At 36.3% G+C, this 14,328-nt stretch overlaps 1 protein-coding gene and 1 pseudogene across 2 annotated transcripts in view; one reads left to right on the top strand and one right to left on the bottom strand.

The window, feature by feature from the left end:
- CD58 (CD58 molecule) overlaps positions 1-14,328 on the bottom strand; it is a 74,639-nt gene that overhangs the window by 21,490 nt on the left and 38,821 nt on the right. For both annotated transcript variants that reach the window (XM_031967364.1, XM_012549631.3), the window contains one exon: positions 3,331-3,648. In XM_031967364.1, coding sequence (XP_031823224.1) covers positions 3,331-3,628 — 298 coding nt within the window. In that variant the 5' untranslated portion in view covers positions 3,629-3,648. The remainder of the gene's footprint in view (positions 1-3,330; positions 3,649-14,328) is intronic.
- On the top strand, positions 6,956-7,798 carry LOC111720744 (annotated as a pseudogene).

The following is a 14,328-nucleotide window of genomic DNA, read 5'->3' on the forward strand; positions in this document are numbered from 1 at the left end:
TTCTCATTCCAGTATGATTAGACTTGTTGGTGTCTGAAATCCCTCTGAGATGCTGTAATTATCTGTTTTATAGGATAGTTAAATCTAAAAATGTGACCACCAAAAGTCGGGCGACCTGGTGGATGGAGTAGCAAATTTGGAGTCGAGAAGACCCATAGGTAGGTCTTGCCTTAGCTCTTTGCTGGCTCTGTGACTCTGAGAGTCAACTGTGCCTCATTTTCCTTATCTATAAAATGGGAAAGTTGGATCTGAATAACCTCTAAGAGCTTTCCCAGCTCTAAATGGATAATTCTTAACTAATAGCAGCTAATATTTATATAATGTTTTCAGGTTCACAATATGCTTGGAGTACATGTAAGAGATAGGATTCAAATCCAGGATCTCTTAATTCCAAGTTCAACAACCTTTCCAAGCTACTTCATTGTCTTAATGAATCTAGCTTCCTTGAAACCAGAATGTCATTTAGGAAATTTTGTAACATTTCCCATAATCCCATGTGGCTAGCTGTCCTGAAAATCCATCCTCTTGTCATTAATATTCCTTGAAGGTTGCTACTGGGTTACCAAGTACAGAGCATCAAGATCTCAGAAAAATTAAACTTACCAGTGACTCAGAGATCAATGGAAAGAGATAGAGGGGGTATAAGTAGGCTGTAGCAAAGATGGTATTTTAAAGAATAAGTTATATATGTAAATATGAGGCCAGTTATGTAGAAAGAGATAGAGAGAACAAATGGATAGTCTAAGAGGGAAGGGCTGCAACATGTTAAATGGATTTGCAGATTTACATAAAGATGTGGGCAAAAATCCTAGAAACCCAAATTTAGACCTGGAAGTAATTTCACAGGCGTTTTGGTCCAAGCCCTTCATTTTAGTGATGAGGAAATTTATATTCTCACTCTATGCTGGGCATTTGACCAAGAATACAAAGAAAGGCAAAAACACGGTTCCAGATCTCAAGAAGTTCTAATGGGAAGATGTAAAACACATGTAAAGTGGTATAATGGGCAGAGATCTGGACTTAGAGTCAATTTTCACTCAATCCAGTCTCGAGACTTACTATGTTACTCCAGTAAAGTCACTTAAGCTTTGTTTGTCTAAGTTTTCTCAATTAAAAGATAAGGATAATATCAATACCTATTTCCCTAGGTTGTTATGAGGAACAAATGGCATGATAGCTATAAAATGCTTAGCACAGTGACTGGCATGTAGGAATGGTATATAAAATATTAGCTATTATTATTATTATCTATATGGTATAAATGTTAGGTAATCTCAAATGGAAGTGGGGGGAAGTGGGAGAAGAAAGAGGGAAAGACAAGGAAAAGCCTCCTGCAAAAGACTGGACTTGAGCTGAGCCTTGATGCAAGCCAAAGAAACCAGGAAGTAGAAGGAGAGAGAGTATTGCAAGCATGGGGAGCAGTAAAAGAGCAGAGTTATAAAAAATATAGAAATTAGAGCATTTAGAAGTAGAGGGGGGCGTTTGACAGTGTCAAAGGTCCCAGAGAGGTTAAGGAGGATGAGGTTTAAGATATGTCTTTAGATATGGCAATGAAAATATCATCGTAACTTCAGAGAGAACAGTTTTGGTTGAATGATGAAGATAGTGAGACTTACAAAAGAAAGAGAGCAAAGCGGAAATGTTGAGAATGCACAGCTTTCTCAAGAATTCTAGCCATGAAAGGAAGAAAAATATAGTATGTTAGCACGCAGAAGTATAAGATCAAATACATATTTGTTTTAAAGATGGAGATCTGGGAATGTTCACAGGAAAAGGAAGGAGCCAGGGGCTAGGGATATTGAAGATTAGTAAATGAGTGGGGCTGACAGAGAGGCAACCTGCTGGAGAAATTGGGATGGAAGGGGATAAAAAATGCATGTAGAAGGTTTCATCTTGACAAGAACAAAGGTCACCTATGAAATAGGGGTGTAGAAGGAAATAGTAGGGGAAGAAATCTGAGTGATATGAGACGAACAGAAAAAGAGAAGGAAGAGTTATTGAGAAATAACTTATTATTTTTGATGAAGACTGAAGCAATTAAGAATGTGGGATGAGATAGTACCCTGAGAAGCTTAGGAAGAGATGGAGAAGTTTGGGGTGGCCACTCTTGTGAGCGGATATTGAACAGATTAGGGAGGTATAAAAGGATTACCTTTCTGCAGTGAAGTTGAGATTTTGTAACATAAATTTGTATGATCCCAGTCAGCATTGCCATCGTTTCCCCCTTTCCATGGTTTGTCAAAAATTCTAGCAGTGATTATGGTTGCACGAGAGATTTCAAACTCCTGAATCAGTTTCCTCAACTAAGGGTTGAAACGATGGCTTATGCTGCCCTTTCCAGATTTACACCTATGATCTTAAGATCTTTTCTCTTGTTCACTCAAGAATATAAGTACATCTACACAACCCACATCAGTTTAATCAAGAATTGATCAGTAAACACTTCCTATCTATTCTGTTGCAGCTGGATGGTGCAGTGCCAGGCCTGGAGTTAAGAAGACTCATCTTCCTAAATTAAATCTGACTTCAGATATTTACTAGCTGTGAGACTCTGGGCAAGTTACTTAACCCTGTTTGCCTCAGTTTCCTCATCTGTAAAATGAGTTGAAGAAAGGAAATGGCCAACCCCTCCATTATCTTTGTCGAAAACCAACCAACCAATCAACCAATCCAAATGGGGTTATAAAGAGTCAGACATGACAGAAAATGACTAACAACTTAATCATCTACCACATAACAAACACTAGACATACAAAACCAAACATGAAACAATCTCTGCCCTCAATGAGGGAAGCAGTACAGACACATACTTTCTCTACCCCATCCAAAATCCATGGATCAGAAAACTCCCAGAAAAGGAACCACTCTCTCAAAATGTTTTGTAACTGTCAAATTCTTCTCATTTCCATAATTATTCATTGTAAAGAATTCTTAAAATAGTAAAAAATGTATCCTTTTCAATATCAAAATAAAATTTATCCTTCACTGAACTCTAGCATCTCACTGTGGTGTGGTATGATATGACAGTGGCCTTGGGGTCTTAAAGATTCTACTAGCTAATTTCACATTCTGGCTAAATTTGACTATATCAGATAGAAGTCTATTGAATGATGGCTAAGGACACCTTATGGATGTGGGCAGACTTATTACCACAAAACAGATCACCAGCAGATGAAAATTTTTGTCCACAACAGCTCACAAAGACTTACTGCTGAAAGACAAGGATGTGGCAATCTTCCTCGGTAGAGAGAAAGGGCCCACATCAGGAAAATCACAAAGGTTCACAGTCTAGAGTCCAGAGCAAGTCTATAAAATAAATGTGCTACTTACCTAAAACATAAAGATACACGGCCTTGCCTTGTGGAAGATTCAGTGATTCTATTTTATATTCCCCTTCATCAGGTCTTGTTAAATTATAGATGGTAAGATTTCCAGATTCCAAGTCTAAAGTAGCCCTTTTTAGAAAGGATCCAAAGTACATAACATTTTCATTCTTTTGCCAATCTGCTACTTTATCTTTCCCTTTCTTCCAGGTAATATCGTTAAACTTCCAGTTCTTTAAATTCTCTATGTTTAGATGAAGTGGTGAAAGTGTAACATAATCGTTCATGCAGCCAAATATCTTCATGGACTCACACTTCCCGAAGTCTGAAAAACAAAAAGAGATAAATGGAATAAAATCTTATAAACATATTGATAATATAATCATCCCATCTGAGATACCACCTCCTTCCCAGCCAACAAAAATGATTTCTAGTCTAGAGAGCCAACATCATCACCAACTGAAAGCTCACTATGTGAAGATAACAGAAGGCATTAGCACCTACCTATAACAGCTTCCAGTCTTATGAAGAAAATGAGACAAACTCAGAAAACATTATCCCAGGTAGCATTTTTTGGCACATGCTAATAAGCCAGTGCTTCCTGCTTTCTGGCACACTATTCAGTTTAAAGGGGAACCACTAGATTTCAAAAATGGATGTTAAACTTTATTTTTCTTACTCTTTTTTTTTTAAACATGGCTAATATGGAAATGTTTTACATATTTTCAAATATATATAATCAATTTCACATATATAATCAGTATCTTATTGCTTGCCTTCTCAATGGGTGAGGAAGGGACTGGATGGAGAGAGAGAATTCAGAACTCATATTTTTAAAATAAATTATAAATTTTTTAAATGGGTGTTAAAAATAGATAGTCAACTGAAATTTCTCCCAAGTGTAATCAGAACTGAAAGAACGAATTCTGGGGGTGGAGCCAAGATGGCAGAGTGAAGCTAGGAAGCTGCTCCAGCTTTCCCAGATTTCCTCAAAAACCACATGAAACTGAATCTCTGAACAGAGTCTGATGGAATGAAACTACTCTCTAGCTCAAGATGGATTGGAAGGACTTCAAGAAAAGTCAGTCTCACCAGGTGTTCAGCTCAGTTCAAGCAGTGTCCAGGAAAGCCAGTGAAACTGCCTGTATTCACCATCAACATCCTTGTCATTGCTCAATGGTTCAATAGAACAGATATGCTTTTATTATTGGAAATGATACGGATATGGAAAATGGAAGGTAGTTTACTATCCACCCTATTCTTTCACCCTAAGGACCACCCAAGTCTTTCTATCCATTCTGCAGTTGGCCCCTCTTCCATATGTTTTTTCCCTAAATTAATATGGGAGCATATTATAATATTGAGAGCAGAGGCAATCTTACTTTTTGGGGAAAAAAACTGTTTTCTTAGTGCTTTACACAGAGAAAATGCTTAAGAAATGCTTTATACATTCATTCCTAATGACAAGGTGAGCATGGTAGTTAATATGCATTAGCATGTAAAAGAAATCTCCTTAAGCTGTGATGATCTTACTATAATAAGATTAAATTTAATAATCAAAGAGATAAAATCCTATAAAGTTAAAAACAACTAACTTCACAAATATAAATGGGATTGGGGAGGGAGATAGAAAGGAAACACAACTAGAAAGCAATTTCTGTGTGGGAAAGGATAGGAAGCATAGTTAGAAAGTAGTTTGTAGGAGTGCAGAAAGAGATAGGAAAGAAGCATTGCTGAAAAGCATTTTGTGGAAGGAAAAGTACAGCTAGAAAGCAGTGAAAAAAGCCTAGCCCTTTGATAAGATTGGAAGCTCTAGCCAACTCCAGTGACTGCCATCTTGGGCAAGTAAGAGAGTAGTAAGAGAGTCAGGATAGCCAGAATGACTGAAGAGATGGTCCTAATAACTTCTACCTGGTCACTTTACCACTCTAATACTGGTTTTGAGTTCTGACTGTCATATTTTAATAAGGTAATGAGCAAATTAGAGACAATTCAGAGAAGACAAACAAGATGGACATGGAACAGATGAGGAACATCTGAAAGATCTCGATGTAAAAGAACTAGTGACAAGAGAGCTATCTGTAGAGTTATCCCATGGAAGGTAGGCACTGACTCATAGAGCTTGGAAAATCATCAGAAGTAGTTTAGGTTCTACTTGCATCAGATCAAGAATGTCCTCTCCAGTATAAATCCCTGACCCTGGAACATCTAGATTTCACTGGAAGACTTTCAGTGATGGGGAAAACCACTATATCCTAGGGCAACCTATTTCTTTTTTAGATAGCTCTATTAATAACCTGGAAGTTTTTAAAAATCTGCCATAAACTCTACTCATTGCTCTTTGGTCTGTCCTCTAGAGCCAAGCCAACCACATCAAATCCCTCTTCCACAACTAGTTGAATAGTTAAAGATCACTATGATGTCCTCCCTTACTCCTTAAGTCTTCTCTTTGCCAGGTGAAACATTTCCAATTCCTTCAATTGATTTCAGGTCCAGTCTTGAGCTCCCTCACCATTCCAGTAGCTCTCTTGCTTTACAAATTGTAAGTAGATCAAATATGTGTACTATAGACAAAGTAGGGTAAATTTACTCAAGTGTAAATGTACTGAGTGTGTAATACAGATTAAGTGCACTACTGATTTTGATCAAAGCTCTATTAGCCATTTATTTGCCTACATCTACAAATGAAAGTTGTTAAGATTTTTAAAGAGAGCCCAAGAAACCTTGTAGGAACTCTTCCTTAAGCTTTTAGTGTCCCAAATAGAAAACTTTATATATCACTCATGTGTTATGAACATGGATGAGAAAAACTCTCCTTTCATCTTTTACACACCACAGTGTGTTGAAGATAAAACCCAATATCTCTTAGGAAAAACTAAAATAGGCACATAGGAAGTTAACCTTGAAATATCAAGATAAGATATAAGGATAAGAATCCAAATGAAGGAGAAAAGTATAAAAGGATTTCTAAAGTTTATGAAGTGCATACTAATGAAAAAAGAGATTTCTATGACAAAGGTGGAGAATAAGACATCAAAGAGAGGGGTTCTGGTGATAGCTTTGGTTTTCCAAGTGATATTTTTCCTTTATTTTTTGGAGGAGGTGGAAGAATGCCAAGGGAAAAGAGAAGTAAAAAAACATTCTCCTAATGGTGTGACAAGAAAACTGGCTGTAAATTGTAGAATGTAAAATTATGTAAAGAATGTAAATTATGATAAATGTGAAGAGAAACTGGAATTGGAATAAGATAATTGTATTATATATTTAAAAAGAATAGCTTTACACAATAGATTTACAGTTTCATGTGCAACCTTTTTTTATTGTACTATTGATGAGGTCTTCAATATCAGGTGTGGTTAGCTGAGGAATTGATAAAAATTAATCCCTGAGGTAGTCAGGGAGAAGGCGCTAATAGAGATCAGTTCCATTCCATGGTCCCACCCTCTGGGAAGATCATCCAGTCTGAAATCCAAGTTATGACAAACCCCTGAGACCCATCTTCTGTAGAGGTCTCCAGCAGTCTCACTTTGCCATGTCTTGTCAGAAATCTTAGCCATGTCCCTGGGGTTAAATTTTCCCTTTAAAATCTACTTATGTGCCATCCCATTGGCTGCTGCCTCAGCCCGCCATGGCACTGTGCTGAAAACAAACTTGTTTTATTCTATAAATTAAAGTAAAATGAATATCTTTTTAAAAAAAAGAATTCTTCAAATAGAACTTGGAATAGTTCAGCATATTCAATTAATTTGCACGGAATGCCAAGGACATGGGGTGGAGTAGGGTGAAGAAATCATCCACAAAGACAAATGAAAAAATTGTAATGGAAGGAAAGCTGTTCATGAGAAAAATATCCTGGAAGTTTATATTGTCCAGGGCATGAAAGGTGGTCTAGAAGATAACATTCCATCATGAAGGTAACTAGGAACCAGACTTTTAGCCAAGAAAAATTCTCACTATTTTTCATCAGAAGGACAATGCTATATTTAGATGATGAGATGAGAACCCTTTCATGGGTGTGGCTATCCAGTTGGCTGAAGTACTGTGTGGCTTTCAGAAACTGTGAAGAACTCTTGACTGTAGAAATATAGTCATTACTTCTCATCCTAGTCAGATTGTCAAAGATATTAGATGTGTGCTGAATAAAAACATGTTACTTTATCACCAGCTTTACTGAAAAGGGGGTTCTAATAGTTAGATTTAAAATAAATTCCCCAGAAAATAGCTTTCATCAGATAAACTAAGGAAATAGAGGAGAGTGAAACCCTTTGACCCACCTCAAGTTAGCCCCCATTACAAATAGAAGAGTATAAGTATCATTCCGAGATGGTGCTCCCCATCAAACCTCTTACTGGAGGCTCTTAAATAGTCTTCATGGTAATGCTGCTTTTTGAATGCAATAGTGCACAAATGAAGCCACTACCATTTTAACACTACCTACTACCTATCATTTTTCTTGTAATATTCAACTACAATAATGATTTTTGGAAAAAACTGGTGAATAAAATCCATAATATATAATGATGACTTAACAACTTACAATGTTCAGTATGAAAGATAATTTAACATCATTAATTCTTTCTTTATGGTAAAGAATCCCCTGAGCATTTTTTTTTCTCATGTGTGTATGCAGTAGCCTAGATTGAGGCTTGATTCTTGACTGACTAAATGTACACAAGAATTCATAATTATAAAGCTTTAATATTAAAATTTTGTACTAAAAATGAAATAGCTTTTTTTTTTATTCAGGTATTGTTCTAACAAAGAATATGGAGTGAAGGTTAGACAACAATAATAATAGTTAGCATTTTTGTGTGCTTTAAGTTTTGCAAAACATTTTGCATATATTATATGGTTTCATAAGTAGCTTATTTTAGAAGTAGCTAACCTTAAGTGATTTTTCAAGATACCACTTTTAAAAGCCATTCAATTTTGAATGTCTCACACATTCTATCCCAAAATATTTTTAATAGTAGATTGGAATTTCCTTGCTTTGTCTCTCTCGTGTACTGCTAATCTAGTTAGTATGGAGGGATTGCCCTTTTGTTTTAATATTCTTCACTGGTATAGGAATGAATATATGATTTGATCTGGAGACTTTTGAATTAATCTAAAGAATTCCCCCAATCAAGATGATGAAATTTGAGAAATAAGGGAATTGAGAACATGAGGATAGCAAGTAGTTATGTGTAAATTGAACCACATTAACTTCATCTTATGACTCAATTCTGGATTTAGCTCAGTTTCCTAGCTACAGAGGGCTAACCTAGGTTCAAACAATACAATAAGGTTTCCTCCCAATTCCCATGATTTCCTGGCAGGGCAGAATTTGGACTAGCCACTGTGGCTGATCAGACCAATATGAGTTTTAGAAGGCTCTGCCACAGGTTGGACACAGATAGTCCCGATGAACATTTGGGGTAGATTCTTTAATTTTGCGTATCTTACATTTCTCTTGGGCTACTTCAATTCTGCTTTGTTCATAGAGCACAGAACCTTCTCATGTCATACAATCAATTCCAAATTTTTTTTTAAATTTTTAAAGCTTTTTATTTTCAAAACACATGCACAGATACTTTTCCAACATTGACCCTTGAATAGCCTTGTGTTTCAGATTTTCCCTTCTTTCCCCCCAGCCCTTCCCTTAGATGACAAGCAATCCAATATATGTTAAACATGTTAAAATATATGTTAAATCTAATGTGTATAAATATATTTATACTATTCTCTTGCTGCACAAGAAAAATCAGATCAAAAAAAGAAAGTAAATGAGTAAGAAAACAAAACGCAAGCGAACAAGCAGAGTGAGAATGTTATGTTGTGATCCACATTCAGTTCTAATTCTAAAATTCTTAAGAGAGCTCTTGAGAATATTCTCATACTGCTTTTTCTGACCACATTGTGAGCACTTGCCTTGTGTGAGTCTTCATAAAATAGTCTTTTTCTGCAAGCATAGATTTGACACTTAATAAATGTTTATTCCCTCCCTCCTTCTACTGAGAATATTATCGAGGAAAAGGAAAAGGTAAATGATCAACAGATACTTAAGAAAAAGTAAAAAATGAATTTAAAAAGGGTAACAAGATCCTATAAAAAGTGTCAGGAATGCTAAATCATGGGAAAAGGGGGAAGAAAGCACAGACTGAAGAGGAAATGGTCATCACAGAGAGTCAGCATCCACCTTCAAGAATAGTTCATTCCAAATTAATTTGAATTTCTTTTTTAAAGAGGGTTATCAGATTCTCCTAGTTAAAAATACAGTAGAAAACACAGATTTCAAGGAAATGTTTGACAGTAAAACATTTGAGATCTCTCATGCTATTCTTGTAGAAAAGATGAAGAGATGTGGGTAAGAGGATGGTATAATTAGATAGATTATCTGGTATCTTCAACAGGCTCTTGCATGTGAAATGTGGTCATCTTTCCAGCATTCCAAATCTCTGAATTGTTCAATTTCTAACAAGGAAGGTTTCAGTTGGGAGTGAGGAGCAGATGCAGAGAAGTGAATGAAATGGCATCAATAAAATTAAATTTTAAAAAGAAAATACCCATTTAATGCAATGAAACTGTGATGTATATATTGTATTTTTGCCTCTCAATTGATAAAGGGAATAAAAAGGAGAATGACATTTTTATCTCCATCATTATTCAAACAACATCACATATTTCTTCTTCAGGCATTATATCAGAGTTATTTTCTTCCTTGAATCCTGGCAGATTCTGAACAACAACAACAAAAAAGATATAATTGACTTGTCATCTCTAATCATGTAGCTCGTTGAATAGACAGAGTCCTGGGCCTATAATCAGGAAGATCCAAATTCAAATCTGGATTTAGATACTTATTAGCTGTGTGACCCTGGGCAAGTCACTTAAGGCTGTATGCCTCAGTTTTCTCATCTGTAAAATGAGGATAATAAAAGCACTCACCTTAAAGGGTTGTTGTGAGGATCAAATGAGATGATACTAGTAAAGTGCTTAGCACAGTACCCAGTACATAGTAAGTGCTTTATAAATATCTATTCCCTTTCTCTAATATTTAAGGGTGAATAGAGCACTGAACTTGGGATCAGGATGATCTCAATTCAAATTCCAAATCTTTACTCCCTGCGTGATTAGGTAACTTCTCTCAGCCTCAGTTATGTCATCTGTAAAATGAAGATAACAATGAAATCTACTACATTGAGCTGTTGTGAAGAACAAATGATATAACATGCCATATAACAACAGATAATATAAAGTGCTGTACAGACTTTAAGGCACTGTGTAAATGTTTGCTGTTGTTCTGTCAGTATCTGATTGAGGGTGGGGAGGATGCTTGGCAAAGATACTGGAGGGATTTGCTGTTTCCTTTTCCAACTTCTGCATGCAAGGAAACTGAGGCAAACAAGGTTAAATGGCTTGCCCGGGATCATACTGCATCTGATATTTGATTTAAACTCAGTTCCTCCTTAACTCCAGGCCTGGCATTCTATCCACTGTGTCACCTAACTGCTCGTGTAAATGCTAATTGCCATTATTATTATTATAGTAGTAATTTTTATCATCACTATTAACTATGCTTTTCCATTCTCAGTTATTAATTCCTATAAATACATGATAATATTTCTAGATTTGACAAAGTATGCTTAAAATTCAAGGTCTCCTATTTCCTAACAGACCTTTCTCTTTAAATCACTATAAAGAGGCAATTTTAACTGAGGCACAGCATTGTCTTTTACACATGTTTATCATTCACTATATATAGATCTATAGGAAAGACTCTAATTAATCAATGCACAAATTGATTTTTACCTATTGTGATGGGTATGTATTAAATGAAAAGATATAGTGAATTATCTTCATGTACAAATCAATTTCCCAACTACTTTCTCTCTACTGTCTGGTAGAGGTAGGAGCTTTAATTAGATAATTAGATTTTTCTGGAAACTGAATGGATGTCCATCAGTTGGAGAATGGCTGAATAAATTATGGTATATGAATATTATGGAATATTACTGTTCTGTAAGAAATGACCAACAGGATAATTTCAGAAAGGCCTGGAAAGATTTACACAAACTCTTGCTGAGTGAAATGAGCAGGACCAGGAGATCATTATATACTTCAACAACAATACTATATGATGACCAGTTCTGATGGACCAGGCCATCCTCAGCAACGAGATCAACCAAATCATTTCTAATGGAGCAGTAATGAACTGAACTAGCTATGCCCAGAAAAAGAACTCTGGGAGATGACTAAAAACCATTACATTGAATTCCCAATCCCTATATTTATGCACACCTGCATTTTTGATTTCCTTCACAAGCTAATTGTACAATATTGCAGAGTCTGATTCTTTTTGTACAGCAAAATAACGTTTTGGTCATGTATACTTATTGTGTATCTAATTTATATTTTAATATATTTAACATCTACTGGTCATCCTGCCATCTAGGGGAGGGGGTGGCGGGGTAAGAGGTGAAAAATTGGAACAAGAGGTTTGGCAATTGTTAATGCTGTAAAGTTACCCATGCATATATCCTGTAAATAAAAGGCTATTAAAAAATAAATAAATTAATTAAAAAAAAAAAGATAATTAGATTTTTACTTGTGGAATGGGTACTGTTTACATTTAGATGCTCATTTGTTGTGTCTTATGTTTACTAACAGCTAAATGCATTACTCAGGAAGTCTTGAGTCTAGTGATAAAAAAAAATACTGGAAGATATCTGAAGATCAGAGACAAAGAAATATGGCGGATAGATTTAATTAGAGCATTAGATTTCTGCTAGACATTTGGCATCCTCTTAAGCTCCAATAGTCCTAATAGGTAAAAATATCAAAATAACAAGAGAAGAATATCTCTCTACACTCCATGTTAACAGAGAGAGTTAAAAATGAGCTTCAGGAAGAAAGCACAGAAGGAAAAAATGAGAAGCAAAGGGAAATTCACAACCTGCAGTAGCCTAGGTGTGACTACCATTCTGGTGCTTCAGGTTCAGAACTGAAATTAAATGAGATTCACCCTAGACTCCAGCCTTCTGAAACTATGGTTTGTGACTCTTATGGGGTTTCATAACTGAATATAAGGTCACGAAATTATGATTTATTAGCAGAACAGTTAGATAGATGTGTGTATACCTAAATGTTTGTAGATTTGTGGACCTATTTAATATATCTATATACTCAGGGTCACATAAAAAACTTCTCAGGTGAAAAGGAGTCTCCAGTAGAAAAAGGTTAAGAAGCCTTATTCAGATTACCCAACACTCAATAATTATTTATCAAGCACCTACTATGCTTCAGGAATTGTATTAAGGGCTGAGGATATAAAGAAAGGCGAAAGACAGTCACCGTCCCCAAGGAGCTTACAATCTGGAGGGAGAAGGAAAGGGAACATACAAACAAGCATATACAGAGAAGTTATATGAAACAATCAATAGAAGGAAGGCACTAGGGATTGGAAAAAAGCTCTATGGAATCTCACATCAAGATGACATCAACTCACAAAACATACTTCCTTAATATCCTTTGCCTGCCTCCACAATTTTCTTCCACCCCCACTTTCAGCTTCTTTTAAAATACTGTGTTTTTCCTTATTAGACTGTGAGTTCCTTGAGATCAGAAATGGACTTTTGCCTTTCTTTGTATCCAGTGTTTGGCACAGTGCCTGGAACAAACCAGTAACTAAAAGGAACAAAGAGGAGGAACAACATCTCAAAATCCACTTTTTTGAGGATGTTTGCGACTCCTATGGGATCTTATAACTGATTGTGAGGTCATGAAATCATGATTTATTAGTAGATAGATAGATAGTGTGTATACCTAGACTTCTTGAGGGGGGATTCTGGGAAGATAGCAGAGTAGGTTGGTAAATTTCAAGCTCTCCCAATTTTCCCCACAAATAGAATAGTCTTGTGCCTCAGGGGGAATATAGAATCAAGAAAAATCAAGAATTGGGGCAGAACAGGGGTTATTATGCTACAAATCTAGAAGATCTGAAGAAAAACCTGGAGCCGGGATTAATCCTCATGAAGTACAAATACTTCTGGGCTAGCTCCACAGAAACAAAAATTGGGGACCCCTGGGGATGGCTGGGTGTGCCTGGAGAAGTCTGGTTATGAGTTTGGGAAGACTTAGTGAACCTTGGCTGACTGGAAATGTGAGACCCAGCTGTGCTGCTGAGATATGTCCTTGGGTGAGAGGAAACCAGCCCACTCATGAGTGCAACGACAGTGGGGCAGGAAGGCTGATGGCTGGGGGCACTTGCTGGAAGGTGGAGATTTAGGTTAGGACTTCCTGGTGAGAGGAGAGAGCTGAAATGAAGCCAGAAACACTATCCTCTCCCACCTCAGGATTAGAGGTACTTACGTTAATACCTTTTATTAAAAAATGAGCTAGCAAGGAAGAAATCACCCCACCATAGAAACATACTATGGGAACAGGGAAGACCAGGGTTCACCTTCAGAGGAGGACACTGAAGTACAAAAAAGCTTCCACCCCAAAAAGTAATGTGAAATGGCTCCCAGTCCAGAGAAAATTTAAAGAAGAACTTAAAAAAGAATTTAGAAATCAAATAAGAGACATTAAGGAAAAACTAAAAAATAAAAATAAAAGCCATCCAAGAAAAACAAAATTATGAAAAAAAAAAAGTTAACCAACTAGAAAAGGAGATACAGAGTGTCAAAGATGAAAGTAACTCTGAAAATTAGAATTGAGCAAGAGGAAGCCAGTGAAGTTTATGAAGTGCAAGAATTGGGGGTAAGAGATTCCCTCTGGTCAATGTCACAGATGCTTTGCAAAAGAATTCACAAATCAGAAGTTTGTGGCAAAAGGGGATTTATTTGCCCTAAGAAGACAGCTTGCTAAGAAGACATCTTTCTTAGTGGGCAAAAAAATCCTGTTAGGATTTCTGCAAAGAAGAAGTGACACTTGTTGTGCCACAGTTTCCTTTTGTTGTCCTGCCTCAGTTTCCCTAAATTGTTCTGCCTCAATCCCCCTGGTTGCAACCCCCCTTTCCTGCTCG

This window comes from Sarcophilus harrisii, chromosome 4 (genome assembly GCF_902635505.1).
Source record: "Sarcophilus harrisii chromosome 4, mSarHar1.11, whole genome shotgun sequence".
NCBI classification, from domain to species: Eukaryota; Metazoa; Chordata; class Mammalia; order Dasyuromorphia; family Dasyuridae; genus Sarcophilus; species Sarcophilus harrisii.